The sequence below is a fragment of the Pezoporus wallicus genome, unplaced genomic scaffold (assembly GCF_028554395.1).
Source record: "Pezoporus wallicus isolate ANWC-B61680 ecotype Strahan unplaced genomic scaffold, APGP_CSIRO_Pwel_v1 contig_6382, whole genome shotgun sequence".
NCBI classification, from domain to species: domain Eukaryota; kingdom Metazoa; phylum Chordata; class Aves; order Psittaciformes; family Psittacidae; genus Pezoporus; species Pezoporus wallicus.
In genome coordinates, this window is record NW_026638015.1 from 3,454,954 (window position 1) to 3,481,818 (window position 26,865).

The 26,865-nt window shown below is 41.6% G+C and overlaps 1 protein-coding gene across 2 annotated transcripts in view; it reads left to right on the forward strand.

The window, feature by feature from the left end:
- Window positions 1-3,005: 3,005 nt before the first annotated feature.
- CAPRIN1 (cell cycle associated protein 1) overlaps window positions 3,006-26,865 on the forward strand; it is a 33,011-nt gene continuing 9,151 nt past the window's right edge. Inside the window, exons 1-11 of one of the 2 annotated variants that reach the window (XM_057408773.1) lie at window positions 3,007-3,373; window positions 11,983-12,045; window positions 13,687-13,773; window positions 15,993-16,231; window positions 16,347-16,429; window positions 17,967-18,104; window positions 19,473-19,525; window positions 19,612-19,698; window positions 24,457-24,612; window positions 25,432-25,540; window positions 26,009-26,070. In XM_057408773.1, the coding sequence (XP_057264756.1) occupies window positions 3,182-3,373; window positions 11,983-12,045; window positions 13,687-13,773; window positions 15,993-16,231; window positions 16,347-16,429; window positions 17,967-18,104; window positions 19,473-19,525; window positions 19,612-19,698; window positions 24,457-24,612; window positions 25,432-25,540; window positions 26,009-26,070 (1,269 nt within the window). In that variant the 5' untranslated portion in view covers window positions 3,007-3,181. Of the gene's footprint in view, window positions 3,374-11,982; window positions 12,046-13,686; window positions 13,774-15,992; window positions 16,232-16,346; window positions 16,430-17,966; window positions 18,105-19,472; window positions 19,526-19,611; window positions 19,699-24,456; window positions 24,613-25,431; window positions 25,541-26,008; window positions 26,071-26,865 lie in introns of both variants that reach the window. The other variant, XM_057408774.1, reaches the window with a different exon arrangement.

A 26,865-nucleotide genomic window follows, 5' to 3' on the forward strand; every position in this document is an offset into this window, starting at 1 on the left:
GTAAAGTTTACTGACGTATCAGAGGTGGTTCAACGCTTCCTTAAAGAGGTTGAGGTCTCAACTCTGATGGCGGGGAATTGCTATGCAGGGCTTTCAGGAACAGGTTGCCAAGAGAAGCTGGGGGTGCCCCATAGCTGGCAGTATTCAAGGCCAGGTTGGATGGGGCTTGGAGCAACCGGCTCCAAGTGAAGGGTGTCCCTGCCCGTGCCAGGGGGCTGGAACTGGATGAGCTTTAAGGTCCCTTCCAGTGCAAACAGTTCTGTGATTCTATGGTATTTTGGCAGCTGAGATCAACTATGCAGTACAGCCTGTTTGTGTGCATTTATTTTTGTGGGAATTTTGGAAGCTTTACTTCTGAAGTTGACACAGAGTAGGGAACCATACGTATTCCAGCTCTTCTCAGGCTGCTCCAAGAGGCCACTGAAGGGTCTGGAGATTTGGTTGAAACCTACACAGGGCGATTGCAGCACAGTGCTGATGGTGAATTGTCCTGTAAAGCAACAGTGACAGATATTTTTGGTACAAAGTCACCATGATAGAGAAAAAATCTGTTAAAATAATTTAGTAAGGCTTTTCCCACACTAAATTAACAAGTATAATATGAAAGTCCTCCTTTTGCAGTTCCTGCCTAAGATAAGAACTTAATCCTTTGCTTATAGTTACTTATGCTTTAGCATGTAAACTTAGCAGTCTCAATTCAGTCTCTGGCTAACCAAAAAGGCATCCAGTGTAATTATGAAGAGCTTTGATGCAGTAATTGTCATGTAATTAGTGCTCATGTAATCTCATGTAATAACTGCTCTCAGAAGCAGTATTTTCAACATTTTTTTTTTTTTTTTTTACTTGGAGATCCTGAACAGTTGCTGTTTTGTGTTACCCTTTCCCATGAAGAATAAATATCTCATGTCGGTGGACAAGACCAGGCTTTATTCTGGTCCAACATGGATTCTAATATATCGCCACCAATTTAGAGTGGTGAGGCACTGGCACGGGGTACCCAGAGAAGCTGTGGCTGCCCCATCCCTGGCAGTGTTCAAGGCCAGGTTGGACACAGGGGCTTACAGCAAGCTGCTCTAGTGGAAGGTGTCCCTGCCCGTGGCAGGGGGATGGAACTGGATGAGCTTTAAGGTCCCTTCAACCCAAACCAGTCTGGGATTTTGTGATTCTTCTTTTATCACAGGTATCTTTTTAGCTCTTCAGCAATACAGGATTTGAGCACAAACTATGTCAGCATCCTATGACTTGGCCTAAAATTTAGCTAAGCTGTTGAGGGCCTAGAGCTTATGTAGCATTGCAATGGCAGTGTAATAAGAAATGTATACAAACGCATGAAGCAACTCCATATGATTTTAAAGCATTGTATTTTGGGGTCAAAAGGCCTCAGTGTGCATTTGACTTAGGAAAAAGGTAATTTCAGCCCCTGTGTAAGGGGCTTGGACAAGTAAAGGCACAGAAATTAAGCCTTGTAAACATAATGGTATCAACAAAACCTCTTTGGTAAACAGTGAAAAGAAACAGGCTTTCAATGTTTAAAGATTTTTTGTTATACTTTGTTTATTCAACTGAAATAACCATGTTGGGTGATTCACTGCACTTGTTTTATAATCTGTTATGCAAAAGGAGATGATTTGGGAAGCAAATAATCCAATATAAAATAACAAAGCATTTTGTAGAGCTGCTACAGAAAATGCAGGCATACATGGGAAGTAGAAGCATAAGAAGCAATGTTCATAGTTGGAATGAAGAGAAAAAAATGGTGGAAATTGAATTTTCAGGGCCTTATATTCCCAAAGTCTTGCATCCATTAATTCCAGAAAGACAACTGAATAAATACTAAAACCTGTCTAATGTTATTTAGCTCCCCAGCCTGCTGAAGGCAGTGGCATTTCATTTTCAAGCCGTACCTCACTAACAAGGCAGAGCATTCATTCAGAAATGTCCTTTTGTTCACGGAAAAACTAATGCTATGTCAGTACAACGTCTTTAATATTGAAGCAATTATTTGCTGCCAGCATAGGTTTATGAAATAGTAGCTAGACACGGTGCAGCTGTAGGCCACAGGGATGTGTAAAATACGTAGTATTTGGGGATGTATTTGTAGAGAGATGCAGGTACCTCTGACACGAAACCCAACGTGAAAAGACAAACGAAGAGCAGTTTCCAGTGACTGAAACGCAGTTAAGGCCTAATCACAGCTGTTGCACTCCACCTCTCCGGAACCCTCCCACAGTTACAGGGACGTGCCTTAAAGGCATGAATATGCAGAAAACGCTTTTTGTAGTGATGCTTATACCGGGAGCGGTGCGATTGGCTTCCCTCAGGGGAGACCTCCACTACCCCAGACCTCCTCAGCGAGGCAGCGCCCCGCTCCTCAGCCCAAAGCCGCCGGCTGATCCACGAGCTGCGCTGAGTGGCGGAGGTGGTGCCAGGCAGGCAGCTCGGTGCAGAGCCTAAGGAATCCCGCTGCGGGTCCGCAGCGCCGATGGCAACTGAGGAAACTCCACACTGGCTCGCTCCGCCCGTCTATTGTGTCTGGCGCGGGGGCGCCCGCCGAGCGCCTGAAAGACCCTGTCAGAGCCGAGCCGACAGACGGCGCCGCTGCCGGAAGCGCCTGCTCCCGCCCGGGAAGGGCCGGCAGCACAGCGCGCTCGGCGGTCGGGCTCAGGCGTTCTCCGCGGGCACCCGTAAGCATTGAGGACCCCGCGCCGCTCGCTCCCGGTCCGCTGTCGTGCGCGCCCTCGCTCTCTGCCCCAGTAGCGCGGTGCAGCGGTAGCAGGAGCAGCGCGGGCGGCGGGGCCGGTAGTCGGCTGAGGCGGCCATTACTAAAGCGAGAGCGCAGCGCACTGAGTTCCCCCCCCCTTCCCCAAGGGCGCACACGGTGAGGGGGGTGGCGATGCCCTCCGGTACCTCGGCGGGGTGGCAAAAGGCCGAACCCCCGGGGATGACCGTTGGGTGCGAGAGGCTGCGCGGTCACGTGATCAGTTCTTTGCGCGGGGGGGGGGGGGGGGGGAAGGGGGCGCGCGCCGGCAGGTGCGGCCCGCGTGCGCGCGCCCTGGGCGTGGGGAAGCGGCCACGCGCGCGCGCGCCCGCCCTCCCGCGTGTCCCCGGCGGCGGCCCGTTCCCCGGTAACGCGGCCTCGCGCTCTCTCTCGCTCTGCCTCTTGTGTTTCCCTCTCCCAGAGATGCCCTCGGCTACCAACAGCACCATGGCGAACAGCAGCGGCAAAGCGGGCCCAGGCGGAGAGGCTGCCCCGGCGGCAGCGGCGGCCGCCCCGCAGGCATCGGCCGGCAGCATCACCTCGGTGCAAACCGAGGCCATGAAGCAGATCCTGGGAGTGATCGACAAAAAGCTGCGCAACCTGGAGAAGAAAAAGGTGATCACTTCCTCCTGTACCCTGTGCCCCCCGGCTGACCCCTGCCTTTGCCCTTCGGGCCCTTCGCCCCGGGAGGCCCCCGCTGCCCGCCGAGCCTTGCCTCCTGCTCTGGGCCCTCTGAAGGGACATTGAACTGGCCCGGCCTGTTTCTCTCCCTGTGCCCGCGGCCGGCCCCCTCGGCCCGTGCCCTCCCGGTCCATGGGTGAAGGAGCCCGTGGCCTGCGCGGGTTGTTCCGGGCGTCGCCCCCAGGGGCCGCCCGCTGGAAGGTTCCAGAAGGGCGAACGCCTCATCTCCTGGCCTTTCCCCTTTCGGGGGTCCCCAGGCCCCTTCTACCGTCCGCCGTCGCCGGCGGCCCCAGGACCCAGCCGGGCACTCCCCACCCTGCCCTGTGCGGCACCAACAGTGGGTATAGGCCGGAGAGGCCGCGACCCTCGGGGCCATAGCGGGGCGGCAGCCGCAGTCCCCTCCTCGCTGCCGGCGAGACCCCTCGTTGGCGCGGCTCCCTTCCCCCTCCCTTCCGCCTTTTGTTTCCCTCGGCGGGGCCTTGCCCAGCCGCGCTCTCGCCTCGCCGCAGGGAACGGGCCCCAATTTCCCCTTTCCCCCCCCTTCATGTGGCCGGAGCGCTCCCGCTCCGTGTCCCGGAGGAACCAGCCGCGGGGAGAGGGTCCTGCGCGGCTGGGTCCGTGAGAGCCCGGGCACATGGAAGCGGAGCTAACATGGCGGCGGCGGAGGCAGCCCCAGCCTCCCCGGCGGAACTGCATTGTGCGAGCAGGCTGCACAAAGCCGGGGGCCGCGGCCACCCCACCCAGGGATTGTTCCATCTCTCCTTTTCCATCGCCTTCAGCTTCACCCCTTTGTGAGTCTTAGGCCAGCTGGAAGCGGCCTTTCAGCAGTTATATTTAGAAATAGCTACTAAATCCGTGGTCCTTGGACGGTTCGAGTTGTGACAGAGAATAAAAGGGTGTCTTGGTTACTTAGGGTTTATGTGCACCTACTTTGTTGCTTGATTAAACGAGCCTCGGAGGGCTTTCTGACCTGCAGAGCATGAAGTGTTCATCAGCAAAATACTAACATACGTGTAGCCTAAAGACTCGCTTCAGAGCACTCCGTTAGTAAGCTAAAATTAGGGAATACTGAACAAATACGTCTGTGTTGAAGCTCTCCATCTGGTTTTGCTCTTAAAAGTAAATAGGCGCAATTGCTCTTGTATTATTTCTTTAACACTTTAGATCGTGGTAGTCTAGACTAGTATTCTACGTTTGTATAAGGTGGAATTATTAGCAGTAAATTAGTATGTACAGATGAGTTGCAGATGAACCAAGATGTGCTTTACCTGTAAATACACCCACAGTGTTGTTTCCCACTTACCAAATGTGTGGTGTTTCCTGGCTTTTAAAAACAAAAGGACAAAAAGCAGCAGGCCAGGAGCTTTTAGAGATACTTTAGAATTGGAGGATCTTTTCTTGGTCCTTGTCGGAATACTGTTGTGCACAGACAGGACAAGATGTCTGTCTTAAACTTGTCATTAATACATACAAATATATGTAGACACAAAGCCACTAGTCCTCAACTTGAGGAAGAATGCAGGTCTTTCTGTACATCTCTGCTGGTTTCACTACAATAAAATGGTTTGAAATAATTGTATTTAACATCTACAGAAATCCTCTAAACATTATTCTGTGAGGCTCAACGTGGACATTTTAAAAACTAGAATGAGCAGGAAAACATTCTTCCGATCAGTTCTCTACTCTGAAGTAATAGAGGATAAGCACACTTACTGGTGTGTGGGTCAGCTTTCTTTTCTAGTATTTACCTGTTTAAGATTAATAATTAACACCTAATTAACACTTGTTTTCACTTTTCCATTCTATTTGAATGGACTCTTATTTAACTTTTATAATACGTTAAGTAAGGAGGATGTGTAAGAAGCTGTTATTTTCATAGAAGAGTGAAAACTGATGATGTTGGTCCTAGGTTTTGGGTGGGTTTTTTGTGTACCAGTGTCTGCTGTCACTACTCTTTTTAACATAGCAAGTGAATAGAAGGGATCAAGTGCCGTTTTCCTGGCTTCTGTTGAAAGATGCTCCATTAAAATGACTTAAAAGCATCACTTTTTAGAGTATGTGATGCTGGGCATAAAACAGAAAAGGCAGAGGCTAGGTTTTGAAAAAGAAGATGTGGGTGTGCTCTCACACTGATGAATTAAAGTTCAAAGATTTCTCCAGGTCTTAATGGGGTGAAGATGTTCTGCAACTTACCGAAGTAGGACTCCAGCACTACAAAAGTCATGCTCTTGGTGTGTTGAAGCAGAATTATGAATTTGGAAGCTGGAGCCTCTCCCTTGGTGGGAAAATCAACAGTTCTTCAGCAAATCAACCCTGTTTATTAAAGAGAGCATTGCAAGCTTAGGGTCCTGAAAACAAAGCTTATTGTCCACATGGGCATCAGTATTTTTATTTTATTACTTAAGTACACACACTCATTCACTTCCCTTTATTTTGAATCTTTTTTTTTACAATAATTTTGCTTTTTTAACCATCCAGAAAGTAAAATCATACTGGGTACTGCACAGACAGGACAGAAGGAAAAATGCAGTCAATCTCAGTGAAAACTTGTTCTTAGTTGAATGTTTAATCCCTTATTTGTCAGCAGCTGGTAACAAAGGGCAGTAGAGATGTTTTTTTGAGAGCCTTGTATTTGAGGTTGAATACAAACATATACTTGACTTGGACACATGCTTTTGAACGATAAAATCCAACTGCTTTGTAAGAGGTGCCATCTTAGGTTTTAAATGGTGTGTGCAGCTTTTAGTTGAGGGAAGGTGACTCTTTATGAAGAAATTGGACATGTTGAAGTAAATGGCTTAGTGTCATGTTTCCTTCTAAACTCTGAGGATAAAACAACGTGACCATCAAACTACAGCACACAATTTCAAATAGGATTAGTTACAATTAAGCTCTGCTATTTTGAATGTTTCTGTATGAACTAGAAATACTAGGTTATTGGTTATACTTTCATTTTCTCTTCCTGAAAGCGATCTCATTATTTGAAAGAATGAACGTTGCTTGTGTTAGAAGGGACTAGGATAAATTGAATTGTTGTTCATAAATGTATGTGAAAGCATGGCCTGGAAATGTCTGTGTTCTCTTCATCTCTTTAATTTGGAAATGATAAGAGTGCTGTCCTGTTTTCCTCTCTGTTCAGGTATGACTGGATATCTGTGTATGCATGGGAGGGAGTAATTGAAGGGATGTTTTCTCTACCAGACCTTCAGATGTGCAACTTGAGTGTATGTTGACAAGCTTAGTTATTTAAAAGCTGCATGAACTCCTCTGGGTTTTTGGTAGGTGTCTGAGGCTAGAATCCTCCTAGCTCCCCAGGTGCCCTGGGACAAAATACTTAATTCAGACCTGCATTTCCTTCTTCTCCCTGTCCCTTCTTTTTAGGGGGACAAACCTTTCCAAACTAAGCCAGCCGAATGTAGCTCAAACTTGTGTCTTGATACAATGGGTAATGAAAACAAAGTTATTTTTGCTTTCAACTTGTGTCATATAGCATGAGCTATGTAAAAACAGTTTTTAAAGCCAAGAGTTCTGACAGGGACAAAATACCTCATTTGCTAACACATGTTTTAAGGTGTGGGCAGGTGATCACAGATTATTGTTGGGCAACTGTAAACACAGAGTAAGCATTTTAGCTTGAGCTACTTGACATGACTTGAGCTTGGTGTGTACAGTTAAAAAGGTGGCACATTCTAGCAGGAGCTGGTAATTTAAGATGCTGTTGCTTTATCAGCCTGTCTCTGAATTTCCAAACAAGTGTAATCCTGACTGGGTTGAAAAATGAATGCTTGAAAAGTGCCTCTCTCATTACTGCACAAGAATTTTCACTGGAACAGTAGATGGATGATTCAAGTTGATATGATTTGGTTCAGTAAAATGTCATAGGGAATGGCTATGAACTTATAGTAAAAGCTGGGATCCGTTTTCTGTTGTAGGTGCAGGTAATGATAGCAGGGAAATGCCATGCTTCAAGTTGCCCATCACAGAGGCGCTCTAAAGGGCTTTTGCACCATTATTTGGGCCACTTGGAGGTTCAAGGCTTATGTCTCCAGAAGTTCTCCTTGAGAAGCTGGGTTTCAAATTTATCTTAGGAGGTTAAATGGGATTTTGAAACCGAAAAATAGTTAAATTCATTTGAAACTTTGTATTGAAAGCCCAAATCTTACTTTGAAACCTCTTTGATAGCTGGTTTGGATAACCAGGCCGCTTCATCTAAAAACCAAGCAGGTTTATGGTTTCTGCTTTGATACTTAGTTAACACTTCTCTTTCAGCCCAAAAAGATGCACAGAATGTGTTGGGAGAGCTCACTTTGTGTTCTTGGAGACTGGTTTGTTCCTAGAACTCACTGGTGGAAAAGTAAATGCTTTTGAACATAAATTATGTGTAGAACAAGATTTAAGTCTCTTGCAGCGTAGTCAACCTGCAGATCCATAGTGTTTCTATAGGAAATAGTGTGTGGTGATTTGGAAAGAGAACACACATATATGAAGCCATCAGAACTTTAAGGAGTTTCACTCATCTGTGTCTTAACTTAGTTCTGGTTACTGAAGAAGCAGAGTTGTTTTTATCTCTGTAGTCAACTCATTGGAGTTTAAAAGCTTTACATTTTGGAGATCTCAGGAATCCGTAAGTTCTTCTCTATTTGTTTGGGAGGGAATGGGTCCTGCTCCCAATACAGCATGGAGATACTTCTAAACCCTCAAACTTACCAGGCTTTGGGGAAACCCCACAGCAATATTTATAACTGTTACTTTGAAAATAAATTGTTTGAATAGAAGACCTCCACGTGCTTTGTGTTCCAGAATATTGATGCTAATGCTTCATTAGATCCTTTTGCTTGTAACTCGGGACTGAAATGGTTTCCTGGGACTTGCTAGGTGTGTGGATAGCAGGAAGTGCACCCAGAGGGGAACCGTGGTGGGGTTTGGGAGGTTCTGAACTTCAACATGTTAAACTGATACAGTTTGTGTGTTTTCACCTTTTTGATTATTTTTTCTGCCTGTTTTTCTGAGGAAATAGTCATTTTCTGAGAAATGGTCATTTCTGGCCAGATTGCTGAGGAGGTAAACTGATGAATAACTGTGGAGATGGTGGTGGAGGGCAGATAAAATGTACGAACATAAACCACGTTAACAAACTTCTGTATCATAGATCGGCTTTCGTTTTGCTTCAGTGTATTAGGCAGCTGTTTTAAGTTCTGGGTTATTTTAATTGCTTGATGCTGTTTAAAATACATGCAGTTTTTGAGATACCTCAGACTTGCAGTGGTCCCCTCTGTCTTTTGCTTGTAGTGAAGTGTGCATTACAAAACACTTACTTCAGCTGGTTGGGGAGTTTACTTTCCACCTTGCAGCTTGTTGCATATACTTGTGCCACTGTCACTGGTATAAACCACAGCATTGGCATTATCTGGTTAAATATAGTGCCTCCCTCCTGCTCCTGGCCCTCTTTTTTAAGGGTTATTTTTAATCAGATCATTCCAGTGATCCAGTTTATAGCGTAGCACTGGAAATGACTGTAACAGCACAACTGAGTGGTCAGGCATTTTTAAACCCAGTATTGCTTTTGAAGCTAACGTCATGTAACTACATTTTTTTCCCCCTTACTTGAGGATGACATTTTTGAGGCACTTGAGAGCACATAATGAAAATTGAGTGTGAGAGGAAGGTATCTGTTAGCATAATAAAGTAACTCAGTTTTGTATTCCTATAGAAATAAAGTCTAGGGCATACTTAAACAAAGAACACCACCACCTTCCTCCTCCCTCTATGTCCAGGTAGCCTCAACAACATGTTGTGTACTGTTCTCCTAGGGAACTCCAGAATACTTCAGGTATGTCAGTGAAAAAAGAGCTGGAGCACAGTGACTTGCTGTCTGCAGAACTGGGGGCTGCTGACTCATGAGCACTTTAATAGACAATTTATGTGCTCACTTTGCCACTTGATTTTTATATTTCTTTTCTGCTGGTTTAGCTTTTATGCCTCAAGATCTGTATCCATGATGAGTGAGGATGGAACTGTGTAAGGGGGGGTAAAATTGGGAAAGTCTTTACTTCTTGCAGACACTGCAGTAAGTTGCTAAGCAGGAATTTTGCTGCAGTTGTTTTAGAGCAGTGGTGCTGCTCTTAGATTGCCGTTAGTTGACAGTACAGATTAAAAAGAAAGCATTTGGTTTCCTTAATATTTGTGTGTAATGCAGCCTTCAGACCTTATAGTGTGTTTGGGATGATAGAAAACTGCTTTTCTTTGAAAGATTTGTGGTAACCTATAGCTAAATACACATTCTCTTGTCCTCTGCATTGCAGCTGAAAGGGCTTTCCTTCTTCTGCTTTCACCTTTCTGATATGAATGTTTTTAAGGAAGAAAAAGTTACTAGAAGTAACTTTCCTTCTGTGCCTAATGGTTAGAAATAGACGTATTACTCTTTCTTTTTGCTGAATAAAAGTGAGCAACATATTTACAGTAGACCTAAGACTATTTGATTAGTTAAGAGAAAACTTATGCACTGTTTGAATTAAGCATATTGTTAACACAGTATGCTTAATCTGAATATACCAACCATGCTGAAGTAAGGCTGCATGGAAAACGTGCAGAAACAGAGTTATTTGGGGTATTTCTGTCTCTTCCCTCCCTTAAGCCCTTAGCCACTGAAATGGGTTATGAGTGTTTTGCAGTGTAATTTTGCAATATGTGTTTTTTTCAGCCAGGTTGACCTAAATAGTATTCTAGAATTTGGTGTTCCATCATGTTTGGTTTACTGTTGTTGTTTATGGGTTTATGTGGAAATTGGATCACAGAAATTGGTAGGGCTTTTTTAATACATTTTTGTAGGTGCTGTTCAACTGGCTGGTATTAGCAGTCTATTAACTGTGCAGCTTCACAAACAATTGCATCAGTGTGACCAAGGGAATTGTAATCCACAGCATGGGAGTAAGTGACTTGAGCAAGGAGGAACTTTTTGCGAAGCCAGTTCGTTGTAGGATTTAAGCTACCTTAAGCAGTGGAGGCGTTGGTTTACCTGGCTGGCCTTGCACTGGGGTATTGCAATGCTAGAGCTCTTTACCCTCCCTTTTAACTTCACAGCTCAGCTACAGTCTCTTAAATCATGAAAACTACTCCTGTGACTGCCCAGCTGTGTCTTTATTTGTTGTAAAGTGAGTATGTAGAAGAGTAAAATGACCTTATTTCATGCCTCTGGTAGATTTCCAATATGTTGGATCCTCTTCAGGGCTATTTTTATGATCTATTAGGAACTGTGGCTGCCATGTTTGAAAGCTGTTACCCTGCTAGTGTCTGTCCCCAGTATAGAATTCCTAGTGATGCTATTTCGGAGCTCAGGAACTTCTTTGACTTTGCTTAGGCCATTCCTGGCTCTGATGCACTGAAAGATGAAGTGGTTGTGCTGTGTCTAATCTGTAGAATTTCCTGTTGGTGCTACGTGGCATCAAAAGGACCAAGTCTCATAAGGGTGATTTTATGTTTCAGTAAGTGATGCTGGGCATCCAGTGCTTCATAAGAGGAGCTTTATGGTAAAAAAAAAAAACGCAAAGACCAACAACAAAATATCTGTCACTTGGTGGCAAATAGAAACTCAAAATTATGGTTGTATGGGGACTGTAATTTTCCCTTTCAAAATGAAGTGTTTCTGATTGCTTTCCTTTTCATGTTGTTGTTATGCTAGATAGGGAAGATAATTGAGGATTCATTTAATAGCTTCCTTTTAATAAGCTCAAGGCAGATTTCATACAAAATACGATTGTGTGATAATGCAGAAATGGTGAAAACATAGAGCTTAATAGCTGGGTATGGTATTCTGATGGATTTGGCTTCTCTTCCAAGAACCTTTCTACTTAGCCTGTAGAATCCTTGTCACTGGGGCATGCATAAGTTTTACCTGCTTTTGGCTAATGTCCGTGTTTTGCATGGTTTTGTGTTTAGACAGATGAGAGAGCTGATCCTGCTGCAAATTAACCTAATGAGTCCTGTTTCGGTTTCTCCCCATGAGAAGGAAATCTTAATGCTCTTGAACAAAAGTATTTTAGAGCTATTAATATGAATTGTGTTGGTGAGCATTCTTGCACAAAGGATTAGAAACTTCTAAATGCTTTTAAAACTGCCTTAACTGATGCAATTACAAAGAGTTCTGAATCTTAATAGCATTGACTGTTTTTTCTGCAGTCATGTTTTTGGTATTGTAGTGGTACAGTGGTAATGGGCTGTGACTCAACTGTGTTTAGCTCTCTTGTTTGGACTGAAGGAAGTGTGTATGGAGAGTGCTTTCCGTGTTAGGAAGATTGCATATTTCCTCAGAAACTGAGACTGGTTGTGAAGATGTATTGTGCTAGCCAAGAAACAAGGTTAAAAGATTTGTCTCTTAACCCAGAAGACAATTTTTCTGTATTTCTACATGGCAGTTCCATGCTTGTGTAATGTGTTACAGTCTGTGCCCACTGTAATATTACACTACCTAATTCCGTTAGCAGAAGTAGAAAAAAAGCAGTAACTTGATTTTGGCTCTTCATAATAGCATTTTTCTTTCTTTTCAGAGCAAACTTGATGATTACCAAGAACGAATGAACAAGGGAGAACGTCTGAATCAAGATCAACTGGTAAAAAGCAAAAAGACTAACCAGATCTCTGTTAAATTGTCTTATGATCTTGGCAGGGAAGGAAGGGATGAATTTCATTTCCCCTTTCCCCTTGTTAAAAGCTATATTTTTCTGAGTTCTGACTTGCCCTCAGTTTTTTATTGCCTATGTTTTCTGTTAATCACAACTGAAAGATTAGGTTGAGGAGCCTGTTTTAATGCTTTATGCTTGTTGAGGTTAGCTTGTGAATAAGCTGTGGTGAACAGCCTAGGACTGTTGAAAGAACTAAATGATACCTTTGAGGTTCTTTGGACATCATCCTTTTCTTCACAGAAAGTGTGCCCAGGGAGAACTTAAGGAGCTTAGTCACTTAGTGGTAGCTTGTAAATACTGCGCGGTCTGGTTAGAGATGGAGCTTACACCAGGGGCTCTGAACATAAGCTACGTCCATGTGTATATCACAGCTGTCAGTGTAGCAGATGTGCACCTCTAGATAAGATGGACTTGGTGGATGTATGCTGGTTTCCTAAAGTAGGAAGTTGTAGGGCTTGTCTCAACAGCAGTTTTCCAGTTGTAGTAAATATGAAGCGAGTAGCAAATTAAATTCAGTTGTGTGATACAAACATGCATATTGGTACTTAAAGAGATTGCCAGATGCTCAGTAATCAGCAGTGTTTTGTTGATGATTTTTAACTGAAAAAAATGAAGGAAAGATATAAATGTACTCTGCAACTATTGCAGCTGTTGGCAGTTAAAGAATTAGCTGTTTCCCTTGGTCCATGTGATGCCTTCATCTGTCTGGGCTTCACTTTGGTTCTTCTGTGCCAACTATGCTGAAATACCACTCATCTTCTGCTTCTACAAATTGGCTAAGAATGATGAGTTCTGCATATCACCTGATGTGTATGTGTAATGTATAATATAAGTTTCTTAGCTGTATTACAAATGGAAATCCCTAAAAAAAGGCAAAACCAGTTCATGCTCCTTGCTTTTCAAAGAAATTAGGACCTTAACCTTTTCTTCCACTCAGATGTTACTGGATAATGTTCTACCAAGAAACATACCCGTTATTAACCTCTTCACAGCAGGAGTGTAAATGTCTTTTCTGGGTTCTCCCACCCACCCCCCCCAGCTAATTTGAGTCTCTTAATTTCTCATACTGCAAAGTGGGTTAAGGAGCTTGGGTTGTTTGGGTGCAAATCAGAGTATTAGATTTAAGAAAATGGCAAATAATGAAGATTTTCTAGAGGAGGGAGCATGATGGTTTGATTTTTTGGCTCTGACTCAAGATAACAATGCATTAATTCTCAAACCTTTAATCTCTTGAGCAGTTTTGAGCGGCCAGATTACTCTTCTCCGCCATTCCTCTGGCCTGCCAGTTAGTTTTTGTCAGAAACTGGCTAAAGCCAAACAGCATGTCATGGGCACAAGCATATATAAGTGTATGCTTTAGCTTATTTATCTAGGAAACCAGAGGCCCTAAAGATAACCACAAATCTTAATATTTCTGCCAGTGAAGATCCATGTTTGACTTAACATCATTGCAGTCTCATTCAGGGAGCTGTGTCTCACTGAGGAACTGAAAATGCGGTGATTTGTTTGTTGGAAGTATGTATTTTTATTTGTGATGGTTTACTTTTGTGTTTTCTTGTTTCTGTTAAGGATGCGGTGTCAAAATACCAGGAAGTGACAAATAATCTGGAATTTGCTAAAGAACTGCAGAGGAGTTTTATGGCTCTGAGCCAAGACGTAAGTAAAGAGCAAGTGGTGCACCATGAGCTATCCAGACACTTAGGTTTTAAGCGATTTCACTGATACTAGATGCAATAGTTGCCTCTACTGACAGGGGTGGAATGCTTGTGATTTCTTGTGTGGCTGGTTTACTCTATGTACTAGTTTGTGTGAGGTTTACTCAAGACTATTTCTAAAAGATTCTCCTGATGGACTACATAAATGTATAGGAACAGAAATAGCGCGTTCATTTTCTGACAAAACATAACTGCTGAAAGCAGGGTGATCACAAAATAGGCCATACAACATTAGAGACAGCCATTTCCTGCCAATAGTAACATTTTCTTTAATCGATTTCACAAGCCTGCTTCTTTCTTTGGCAAGTGGTTGAGGATTACACTGTCATCAGGAGTAAGTTCTAAAACTCTAATGGGCAATTCCAGTTATATGAACAGCTTTGCTTTATTTTTTTTTTTTTTGTGCCAAGAGCTGCAAACAAAAAGCCATTTTAGACCTCTGCAGTATCATTGCAAGGAAGAACTGAAGCAGGTGAAAGTGTAATTCCACAGGACTGGAAGATTCTAAATGCAGTAGTGTAGTTGGAGTTAATGAGTTATGGAAGGAGCAGCAGTGCTGGTAGGATTTGTTGTGTCATTGATGTTAGTGCAGCAGACTGATCTAGCAAGTGTATTTAGTTTGGGGACAGACTGGGATAACTTAGAGGGCATCAGCATCCTCACATTATAAACTGCTGTCTACATCTGATGTAGTTGTAAATGTGTAGGCCTCTAAGGCAAGCTGCTGCTTTGCTTTTCTTGCATCAGGGTTTCATGTATGTTTATGGAATGTTAGCAATGAAGAACTTTCTTCTTCTGACAGGTTTATCCTGACGTATTTCCCTGGTCAGCTGACTGCTAGAAGAAGCAAGTGAATCCAAGAGTAATAAATAGGGGCTCTGCTTTCACATTTGGTGGCACTTTTTCCTGATTGAAGTTAGTTTTCATGCAGTTGACTTTAAGATAAGTCTTTGATTTTAAAGAGGAAGTTTAGATGTTTCAGAGGGAAAAAATTACTGTCATAAGTTGCAGTTTTTGAAAGCAAAGGTGGAAGTTTTGTATAGTTACAAAGGGAACAAGTGGAATTTTGGACTCTGGGTGCTTGGATTAATAATGAGAATGGAAGAAACATCCTGTAGGTTCAGACTAGTGATGCATTTAGACCAGCGCTGTGACAGCAGTTGTAGAAGGTACTACACACAGCACAAGGCTGATGGTGATCCTTCATCCATTCTCTTCCAGCATCCGTCATCCTCAAACTGAGAATGTTAGAGTAGATACATTCATGTTCCTGTTAGTGTCTGTCTGTGGACCTTATGTCCAAGCATCTGTTTAAATCCTCTTTGAACTTGCTGATGCTGTCTCCCCACTCTTTCATGGCAAAACATTCCAGGCTTCCCTCCCGTGGTGTGTAAGAAGTACTTTTGTTGATCTGTTTTAAGCTGATCTTCTAGCAGTTCGAATGAATGTCTCCTCCATCACCATCACGGGATATGGTGAATAACAGCTTTGTTTGTGTTATCTGCTGGCCTTTATATGGCCTTGATGAAAAACCTTGGATCACTCTTCCAAATTGAAGAACCCAAGACTTAGACTCTTCTTATCAGGGCCCCGCTCTGTCCCTTTAGTAAGTTGTTGCCCTTCTCTGCACCTATTCTACTTGCTGTAGGTCCTCCTTGAGTTATGGAAGGCAGAAGCTGTGAATAGCCACATTATTTGTTTAAAAGGTACTTGATTTTGTACATTTTTGCCGCTCAGATCTAGATCAAAATCACTTGGTGTTTACAGAATAATTCATAAAGGAAGCAGTAATAGCAAGCAGGGCTTGTTTCAGGTAACACATTGGTGTCTAAGGCGCTAGACGTGGTAACTGCGGTTATTTGACTGAACTACTTGTAAGTCAGGCAGAGAAGTACAGACTTAAGTAGAATATGATCAAGGTCCAGTATGATCCAAGGTTTGTGGCATTGATTTTAAAGTTAGTCTCAATTTGCAGGCTTTTGATTCTGCTTAAAAATGCTCAAATTTCACAGCTTATTGTGCTGTAGCGTTAGATTGATAAGTAGCAGTTCAACATCAAATCCACCTCTTTACCACTAAAAGACATTTCAAATCTGTTTTTTCCCCTGAGTTCACTGCAGAATCCAAATTTAAGCAATTGAATATTTTCATTTTAACCAGATCCAGAAAACAATAAAGAAGACAGCTCGCAGGGAGCAGCTGATGCGAGAAGAAGCTGAGCAGAAGCGTTTAAAGACTGTACTAGAGCTCCAGTTCATTTTGGACAAGTTGGGTGATGATGAAGTGCGCAACGACTTGAAACAAGGTTCAAATGGGGTACCAGTGCTGACAGAGGAGGAACTGACCATGCTGGATGAGTTCTATAAGCTAGTTTACCCTGAGCGAGACATGAGCATGAGGTAGGCTTAGTGTAAAGTACTTTCCTTTATAATAGTGAGTTACAAGTAACAATGTGTTTGTACTGTGGTAATTTAATGACTTGGTAAGAAATTAACTCTCAATTATTTTTTTAAGGTTGAATGAGCAGTATGAGCAAGCATCTGTTCACCTCTGGGACTTACTGGAAGGGAAGGAGAAACCAGTTTGTGGAACAACCTGTAAGTATAAGTCTGTGTGCACTAAATTTCTGCCTGAACTTACAAATACAATGTCTGATCTGAGAGAACTTTGGCAGTTGAAATAACTACTTTATTCAGACCTTAGATGGACTGTAACAAAATAACTTACTGAAGTGTGAACTTAGTGTGTAGTGTGTTTTGTTTTACTGATCCATTACTCTATTTAAGCTGTTCCTGCTATTTCAGCAGTATTCTGCTGCTGGTGGTGCTGAGTGGCAGTTCTTTGTTTTCTGGAAACCTGTGTGTAAACAAGGAGCTTTGTCAATGTGACCAAATACGTAATCTGACATGGCCTTTTTTAGTGTGATGTTTTGCTCTCTTTTCTCTCCTGGAAAAAGCATTCTGGTTTTGCCCTATTTTGGCTAACTCTAAAAATCAGGGTCTGATCACGCAGATGGAATTTCTTTACTGTTTTCTTGCAGAAATGTAAGTTTTCATTAATACATAGCTTCTGACATTAGACTAAGAAAAATGGCTGTGCTTGGCAGTTGTCTGTTTCTTGTATCATGGGGAATTTTTGAAATCTCTTAATTGGAAATCAGTAAGAAAGTTGTAGGGAAGATAATCCTGTTTTGTGGGTAAAATGGCCAACAACATTCCCCCCTTTTAAAGGAATCAATTACCCTTATTACGTTAGAGTAATATTGAGCCATGGAAAGAGGTTTTTGTGTTCTATTTATAGGAAGTTAAATGATAGTATTGCAGTTGTTACCTAACCTGCTTTACTGAGAAGTGATACAAGCAGAGAACAATACTGTGTCCTTAATAAGATTTTCCCCTTTTTTGTGGCAGAACTTCAAATTATTTATATTGTTGAAATGAAATCTTTTCAGGAGGTACAAGGTTAGCATTTTTTTACTAACTCGAGTCTGAAGTGGTTGTGGTGTTAGATCTTTGAGAGCCCAAAGGTATGCACCACATACTTACTTCAAGAGGTGGCTGAAGCAAAAGGTACAGAGCTGGATTTCAGGAGGGATGGATGCTCATTGGAGACTGAGTCATTCTCTTACTGGATGGAGCTGGGTTGGGTATTGTGTCTGGATCTCAGGATGAGCTTTTAGTGATAATCACCTTCTTATAGGGATGAATGTTAATGTGTTTCTGTGCTGTTCTCTGTGTATGCATTGACTCATATAGTGATTATCACTTGCCAGACATGCTTTGTGAATTTTCCATTTTGAGTCTGTTTTGGTTTTTGTTGGCCTGCGTAGTCAGTAATGCTGCCTTGCCAGTGTGGCTGATCTGTTTTGGGTAAGACACCACAGCATTCATCTGAGGCACTGAGTGCAAGCTTGTGCCTGTTCTGCTTACAAAGGCTGCTCTGAGCCACTACACCTCAGGGCAAGAACCTTCATGAAGGTGGTACCCGTGTAAAATTACTTGTTTGTACTGACAGTTGTTCTGTAAGGAATTGGCTTACAGTAAATTTGTTGGTAATTTACATGGGATCTTTGGGAAGGAAGGAAAAGATGTTTAGTATTAAGTTACTGTTAACATTTAACTTCTGTTTCCGTAGATAAAGCTCTGAAGGAGATTGTTGAACGTATTCTTCAAACTAGTTACTTCGACAGCACCCATAACCATCAGAATGGATTGTGTGAGGAAGAAGAGGCAACACCTGCACCTGCAGTAGAAGACACTGTAGCAGAAGCTGGTAGGATTTGAAGATGCTTTGTGACTACTCTATTTGTGTTGTACTGTCTTGTCTCTTTGGATTCTCCAGAATGATTAAATTACAAGGGCAGTTTTAAGCACAAAATTCACCTGTCTCTGAATTCTTTGTGTTTTGGATAGAAATGTCATTTTTTGATGATCAGGTATATCTGACTAGGCAACATCTATAGGGACAGCCAGCCAGTTACTCAGCCCTGCTCTGAGCCATGAGGAGAGAAAAGCAGAGCTGTGTTCCAGAAGGGTTCTGTAAGGCTACTCCTGCCAGCTGCTGCTTTGGAGGGGCTAATCCTTCCTAATGATCACATCGTAAATGTCTTCCGTCATGTGCAAGGAAGGGCTGAGCGTTCTAACTGCAGAGCGTCAGCTGGCTGAGGGAGCAGAGTCACTTAGTACGTGCTTTTGAATACTTATTTCAGCATTTGACTGCAATACGTCATTTGCTGAAATAAGAACTCAGGCTAACAGGGAAATTACTTAGAAGCAAGTTTCTGCAAATGAAAATATTGCCAGCAACTCTTTTCTGTTTTTCTGTAGTTTTATCAGTGTGAATTTAAACCATTTTTTTTCATCCTTGGTATTAAAATGATTAAACATCAAAGTTCTGATTGCCTGAGCCTTTTCTATTTTTTGGTGGTTCATACCAGTTTAATCTTTTGTTAGGAGGGAAGAGGTTTTGGAGCAAACAGGATGCTGACATGCTTAAACTCCAGAATATGGTACCAAGCTTAAGAAGAACATTCATGACCTTTTTTCCCTTTTGAATATGTTGTGGAGAGAACTGAAATTCAGGATAGCTGAACATAACTCTTCATAGCAAGAATTTAAAGAGTTTTTTTTTCCTGTTTAATTCAGACATCTGAGAATCTTTGCTTTGGTGATTCTCTGTTCATGTCTTGGTATTTTTGCTTTCTTCATTCTGAGACAAAAGTTTTTATGTACTTTGTAGCATTAGGTTTGCTTCTGAACCCAGCAGATACTTAACTGCAAGTCAAGTATTGACTCAATATTGAGGCTCTAATTTCAGATCTGTAATCAACATCCTATCCCCTTGATGATGTGTAATAAAGGGACTCATTCCTTAATGTACAGTGAGCTTCTAACACTAGCTATTACTATCACTCAGGAGTAGATGTGTGTCTGTTCATTCTTCTGCCTAACTGCACTTTCTGTGTGCTGATAGTCCGGAACAGTTCTTTAAAGTACATGTTTTTTGATAAATGACTACTACAAAAAAGCATCAGACTTCTTCAAAATTCCACTTTTAGTGGGAAAGATCTTTTCATCATTTTGCATCTTCTCCGTCTGCAGCGTGGGTGTTTTTCACCTAAATGATACATTTTTCTTGCAGAACCTGATCCGGCGGAAGAATTTACTGAACCAACTGAAGTGGAATCAACTGAGGTATTACTCACTGGAAAGACTGTCATTTTGTATAGCTTTAATGCCACTTACTTTTACTTTCATACCCTTTCTTATTTTTATTTTAGTATGTAAACAGACAATTCATGGCAGAGGCTCAGTTCAGCAGTAGTGAGAAGGAACAGGTAGATGAGTGGACAGTTGAAACGGTTGAGGTAAGATCTTGTGTACTGCAGGTAAAATTGCAATCCCTGTTTCCGCTGACTCACAATTCATGATAGGTTTTAGTATTGCACTCTTTCTTCCCCAGTATCTGTAAAAATACATACATTTAAGTAGGCTTCGACTCACTACTCACCCTTCAATTACGTATTTAGCTCAGGAGTACCCAGTTTGGCTAAGTTTGCAGAGAGCTTGCTTCTGTTCAGTAGCCGCTTGCTTGCAGAATGGAACGTGAAAGTCATAGGCTTAAAAAGACTGAAGATTTGTGGTTTTTAGACTTTTTTTAAGGTAACTTTGCTGCAAATGTGGAACTTAAGTTTATCTACAAAGCTGCTGACAGCATGGCATAGTTGTCTGTTTCATTGAGCAGTTCCATGGAGAGAGAGCTGAAAATTAGTATCTCAACTAATACCTACTCTGGATTGCCTATGCACATAATTTGATGTTAAAATATGCTTGTATGTACATCCCTGCTTTCAGGAACTATGTTTCTTCAAGTATTTAACTTGCTGCTCCTTTGTGATTGAGTGATTGTTCGCTTGTGATGTTTGTGGTATGTTGCTATTGGGATCCATTCCCGGTTTAGTAATTTAGACTGTAGACTTAACTACATGTACAAGTCCATCATCTTACTGTAATTAAATTCGTGTTCTTCATGTGCTGGAAAGGACAAGTCACATGGAGTCATTCAAATGTTTGATATGTTGGAACTTGAGTTGTATCTGTCTGGTAGGAATAGGTATGAGCAGCATCTTTCAGGTGCTGGAGACTGAAGTTTTGATTCAGTTTAGTCTCTGCAGCAGCAAATTAGAGATGGTCAATTTTTTTAACTCTTCCGTTGTGTCTTCAGGCTCATTCATGTGTGAAGTGTTTGTGGTATCTTCAGGTGGTGGAAAAGAGAGCAGTCATTTTGATCTGATTATCTGCTTGTCTGATTTTACAGTCAGTCTGGCTGAAATTCGTATCTGATGGTGTAGAAGACCATTAAGAGATGTAGTAGCACTTAGGATGGGTGTGAGGCTTCTAGAACTTTGCTATGTATGCAAATGATTGATTTTGATAGTACCTTGTCATAGTATTCCATTTCCTTACTTCAAAACCCCTAAAGTAACACTGCTATTGAATGCAGTTTAAGAAATCTCTTTAAAAGCTGAAGATTGGCTTCAGTCTGTCTTGACTTACACCCAAATTATGTCTGTGTTTTTACCAAGTGCCCAGAGTATCTTGGACGTTTGGTTCTCTGTAGTTCTTCATATGAGTAGCACGGATGAAGAGATTAAGAGTATAGAACACATCCTAATGCTCAAAGCCTGTTGTGCTTCCCTCTGCTCTTAAACTGCAAGGCTGTATATTGCACAACTGAAAACTCAGACCCTTCCTAATGGGAATAATAATAATATGTGTTAACCCTGTTGGTGTGGTCAAAGAATTCAGGTTTTAGTTTTGTGTCAGATTGATCTCAGAAACTTGCAGTTTTCCACACGCCTTTACTAGTCAGCTAAATCTGGATTATATTGGCTTTGTTTTCGTAGAACAATATAATACAAAAGAATATACACTTCAGTTGTCCTTCCTGTCCAGATTTGTTGGACTATGTATAAATGAGCAATTTGGAGTTAGAGATTGCTTCTTCGTAATTAAGAACCCTATTTTCTGAGATTTAACACAAAAAGGGGAAATTGAGAGTGTCTTTGAAATTACTCTTGCTGTTCTTACTGCCAGCAAAATCCCATTTCTCATGGGAATGCAGCTGAATTGTCCTTAGGGAAGATGATGATATACATTGTATAGAGCCTTTGTCAGCTTGAGGTGGTTGTGGTGTCAGTATAATAAGAGCTGGGAACGATAGCTGTTAATTTTGGAAGCTGAAAGAGAACATTTAAGCAGAAGACTTCCATAACTGTTTGTGAAAGGGGGAAGGCTATCACAGACTTGTCTTTCAGTAACCCATGAGTGGATGTAATGCATTCAAGATTGCTGGGATATGCTTTATTTGTAGGTTAAGAAGTGATGGTGTCTCACAGTGACATTTCTGTATGGGCCTTCCTGAAGTTTTACATGAAGGAATTTGCTTGTGACTTTTTCTGAGCGTATTTGCAGTTGGATTATATCATGTTTTAGTTTTGGTGAAGATGCCCTTTATTGGTAACAGCAGGGGTTTGGTTGTGGAGATTTTTGTTGTTAGCTTTTCTGTTTGATTGATTTCTATTGTTTTTTAACTGCTTCTTTTGTAAGATGTACCTGAATCTGCTTGAATACAAAGTTCTGTCTGTCTTAGATTATGGAACCTTGGTTGGATGGACGTGTGTGCTTTGTGTAGAATTGGAAACTGTTCTGTGACTGCCAGAATAAAAATTCATTCTGGTTGGTTTGTGGTCTCATTAAACTTCTGCGTTTATTTCTCCTTTTTCTTTGCCCCCTGGCCTTCTTTATACCCTGTTATTCTCTTCTGATTGCGTCTGGGCAGCTCTGCCTTGAGAATGTCAAGGGGCAGGGTGTCAAGAGGTGAGCATGCAATTTGATGAGTCAAATATGTTCTGCGGAGGTTCAGCTCTCAAAAGTTTCACCTTGCTGCTGTGGCTCTGAGATGAATGGAGATGTATGGTTTGGTAATAATTTGCATTTTGAATAAGAATCCTTACATTTGAGTTGTCTCTGCACCATTTTCATGTAGCAGACAGTTAGAAAGCTGGTAACTTTAGAACTACAGCCTGTCCATTGGCTACTTAATATGTAAAACTTGAAATTTTTGTAGTAGTTTCATCCTACTATGATTATAATAAGTCAAAGTACCTGGTAGTGGTAATAAGACTAAAGGAATAGGCCCTAAACAGTTCCTTTTGCCATTAAAAAAAAGATGTTTTCAAAAGAAAATGTAATACATCAAGCACCATGTGAAGTTAGTACAGTACTATTGGTGAAAAAGGAAAACATTAGATTTTTTTATCCCTGTTCTGTTTTCTTGGTTATTCCAGGTACTGAATTCTTACAAATGACTTGGGCTTCGTAAGTTGAGTGATGGTGCTTACATAGAGAATGGTTTTGGCAGTAATGGTGTCGGAGATGAGTAGCTGCTGGTTTGACCTTTCAAGTTTCACCCAGTCACCTGGCTTGCATTGTTGCTTTACTTTCATTATTGGACTTTGTAATGTGCAAGAGGTGTAGATGTGTGCTCTAAGTAACATTGTCAGGGGGAAGAAAAATCCACTTACAGGGCTTAGTTCCTAGTTTGAAAGCAGTCCATCATTTGGAGTTTGGGGACTGTAATACAGCAGGGCAGTTATGCTTGTTTTCCAGTGTGGAAAGCCTTAGGATGTACATCCATGGGAATTGTCAAACTGCTTCTCTTTGCATGGCTAATACTGGAGATATGGATCTGAAGGGGATCTTAAAGAGGAATGTACGTTGTGGCTGTGTTTTAGTTTAGTTATTTTTTATTGCTTCTTAATTTTCCATTACAGTTGGGTAGGGATTTGGTTAAAGAAAGAGTCATTGGAGCTTGTGAGGTGGTGTTAGGTGCAGGATGTCACATACAGAACAAGGAGTAGGCTCTGAGCAAGGAAGGTGGATAGCAGAAGTTCAAGTTTAAAGGTCAGGCCTATGCTTGTAGGATTATTTGTCACTTGTCATGATTGCTGTGCAGAAATCTGGCTTCTGCAGTTCTAATTAGAAACCAGATCTTTTACAGAAGTATTTGGAACTTCAGGTGTGTTTATGCTCATTTGTATCTTGTGCAGTTGTAAGTTTAAGGCTTGCCTGTTTATCTGGAAGATGATTAATAATTAAAAGCTCGTGGGAGTGCAAAAGTGATAGATAAGTTATTGACAATCATCTTTTTAAAGGACAGTTGTTGACATGAATGCAAACTGAAAACTGTTCTTCATGTAACGGGAGTTGTCTAGAGAGCAAAACTTACTAGGAACATTAAAGCGCAACTTTGAGCAGCTCAGCTGTCTTTGTAACTATCTGTTTGCAAGCTGTTTGATGATGGATGTTTTTAGATGCTCATGTTCAGCTTTCCTGGTTGCTCTGCTGTCTTTGATAAGGTGGTATTTGAAAGCATGTTGCTCTTCGTTGTACCTTTGTTTGTGCGCCGTATTGAAATATAGCCAGTAAATCTGAGCTTTCCTGCTCACTATGAGTTTTGCTTCTGCTTCTGGTGTCCCCCCACGGTGCTGTCTTGCAATCTTTCTATCATGCAATGCTGCCTGCTGTTCTCTGAGAACATAAATCAGCTAGCTAGAATGACATTTGAGAATGTGGCCTAGAGGTGGCTGTGAAAACTTAAAGTTTGAAGTCTTTAAAAGATCAAAAAATTCTGACTGTACTTACATTTACCAGAGATGTAGGAGACAATAATTGTTCTCCATCTGTGCATATATCTGAAACTTAATCTTCCCCGACTTTAAATATCCAAATGGTGATAATTGCTGTCTGAAAACCTGCTCTAAAAGAAACCCCCATAATATTGAACAATTTTTTGTTAGCACTGTTCTTAATGGGGAATAGAGTAGATGGAAACAAAATAGAGCACAGTCTGGGCTTTCTAATCCTATTAAGTGCTCAGACCAGTAGCTGGCCACCAGTATTAGCATGACTGTAGGAGGATGTAGTATTTTTCTTCAAGAACACTATAGTAATTACATCCATAACGAATTAGGCAACAGCCATAAATTTCAAGACCTACTGAGTCACTTCTGTGCAATGTTCTCTTAAGCTGAAATTGCAGTTGCTTGCTTTTTTCTTGTTAGGTTGTAAATTCGCTGCAGCAACAGACACAAGCTACATCTCCTCCAGTTCCTGAACCTCACACGCTCACTACTGTGGCTCAAGCAGATCCTCTTGTTAGAAGACAGCGAGTACAGGACCTTATGGCGCAGATGCAAGGCCCGTATAACTTCATGCAGGTATGATGAACACACCCTACTGTGAAGTTGGAACCAAAGAAAGAAAACAGCACTTCCTGGCTGTTAGGCATGATTTAAAGAGTCTCCTGTAGTTCATTTGAAAGATACAGTGGTCTTGCAGACAGTGTTAGTGCTGTATGGCAAGATCTCATCCAAAGCCTGCACGTCTGTACTGCTGTCAAAGTACAACTAGAAGGTTATTTAGCTATTTGGTCCTTGTCTGTGTTAAGTCTACAGAGAAGGCAGAAAGCTGTGCATCACTGGGAGCCATTGTCTATTGTGCTGAAGTGAGACCAGCTGTAAAAGATCCCTTCTCTATTGTAGTTGTAAATTTTGTGTTATGAAAAACTTCTACATGTAAAGACAGTAGTTTTTGGCTTGCTTCTTGAAGGCTCCCTCCAAAACGCTAGAACAGCTAGGAAACATTGGAAGATAATGGTTGTATCTGAAAAAGCCTCTCCTTCACAAAAGGAGCAGACATCTTGGTAACAAATGAGGCATCCACTTCTTCTGTTCCTTTTGTTTCTTCCTAAAAAGTGGTAATTTGGGATAAAGAATAAAGAACAGTTTGCCACCTATTCTGTCTGGCCATTAAAATCTCCCTCCAGCTATCTTTTTCTCAGTTAATGTATAAATTAACTGAATTTTCAATGTAATAAATATGTTTTTGAAGGGCTTAATATCTTGATTAAAATGGTTAACCCAGCAATTGTTTAACTGTGAAATAAACTTCTTTATTGGGACCTGGACATTTCTGTGTTCTGAATATTTCTGAAACACGATAAATTGGATTAGATTTGATTTGATGTTTTTCCCTAGGACTCTATGCTGGAGTTTGAGAACCAAACACTTGATCCTGCTATTGTGTCTGCACAGCCCATGAATCCAGCACAGAATTTGGACATGCCACAAATGGTTTGCCCTCCAGGTTTGTAATGGTAAATCCTAAACATAAATACTGGGGAAGCCTGCAGGTCACCTATTAGAAATGCTTCAGTTGCTACTACATAGTAGAAGGGTCCTCAATAAAAATACACTTTCAGAGCACTGTATTATTATTTATCAGAAATGTGATTGTACTTTTAAAGAACACTGTAGGCTTCTGATTTTCACTTGCTTCTAGGTTTTGCTTGGGAAGGTGGAACATCTTCAGTATTTTTAAATGGGCGAAATAAGAGTTTTGTGTAATCTTTTGGAGATGTTGGATTGGTTTGGGTAATTGGAAATAACTTTGCATGGAAATTGTAATTGGAATTTTAAGGATAGCTTGGCCATGCTAGGAGATAATCATTTTTATGATGATCAGCTCTCAAATAACTGAATTAGAAAAGATGGCAGTGCTGTTCTGTGAAAGGTTTGATTGTGCTATGTAGTAAGTAAACTTATTTTACTTCAGTTCATGCCGAGTCAAGACTTGCCCAGCCTAATCAAGTTCCTGTGCAACCAGAAGCTACACAGGTAAAATGTTTAGCAAATCGTATTTACATTTATTTCAGGCTTGATTGATACTACAGTAGGATTGAGTTCCTAATTATATGAGAAACTCAAAGCTGAGGTTCTGATTTCTGATCTCCACTGTCTCTTCAGCATTGTTGTTTATAAACATCATTATATCCAGTTTTTTGTGCTGTGCAGACATTGAATATCTTCCATAATGGAGTCTTATCAGGCCAGGTTGGACGAAGCCTTGGGTGCCATGGTTTAGTGTGAGGTGTCCCTGCCCATGGCAGGCGGGTTGGAACTGGATGATCTTAAGGTCCTTTCCAACCCTAACTATTCTGTGATTCTATGATTTTCCTCTTTGGCAAACAGCTGGATTCAAGGTTGAAGTATGAGTTTCCTGAGGAACTGCACTTCTAATTTGAGGCCTCTTAAACTGGAAGGCACAAACACAGAAGCTTTGTGCTGCTCATTCTAATGGCCTAGTGTGTGGACTTCTCAGCAGTTACCAGTTCTTTCAGTCTATGGAGCCCACCCCAGCCTTCAAATTTAGTGTGTGGATGTGATTTTCATTTCACAAATTGGCTTCCACTTGCCTGTGTGTTAGGCTGCCATCACTTACAATCTGTATTCCGTGTGACAGTGGTGAATTTTAAGTGTGGTTTTGCATGATTGAGAGGAAGGACTTTGGAAATCTGCTTTCTGTAGTTCTACTCTAACATAGCAGTTTAACTTGAGGCTTCTCTGTGCATTCTGTGCAAGCTGGAGTAATAATTAGATGTGTCAGTCTTTCTCTAGCAGTGTTCTTTTTTG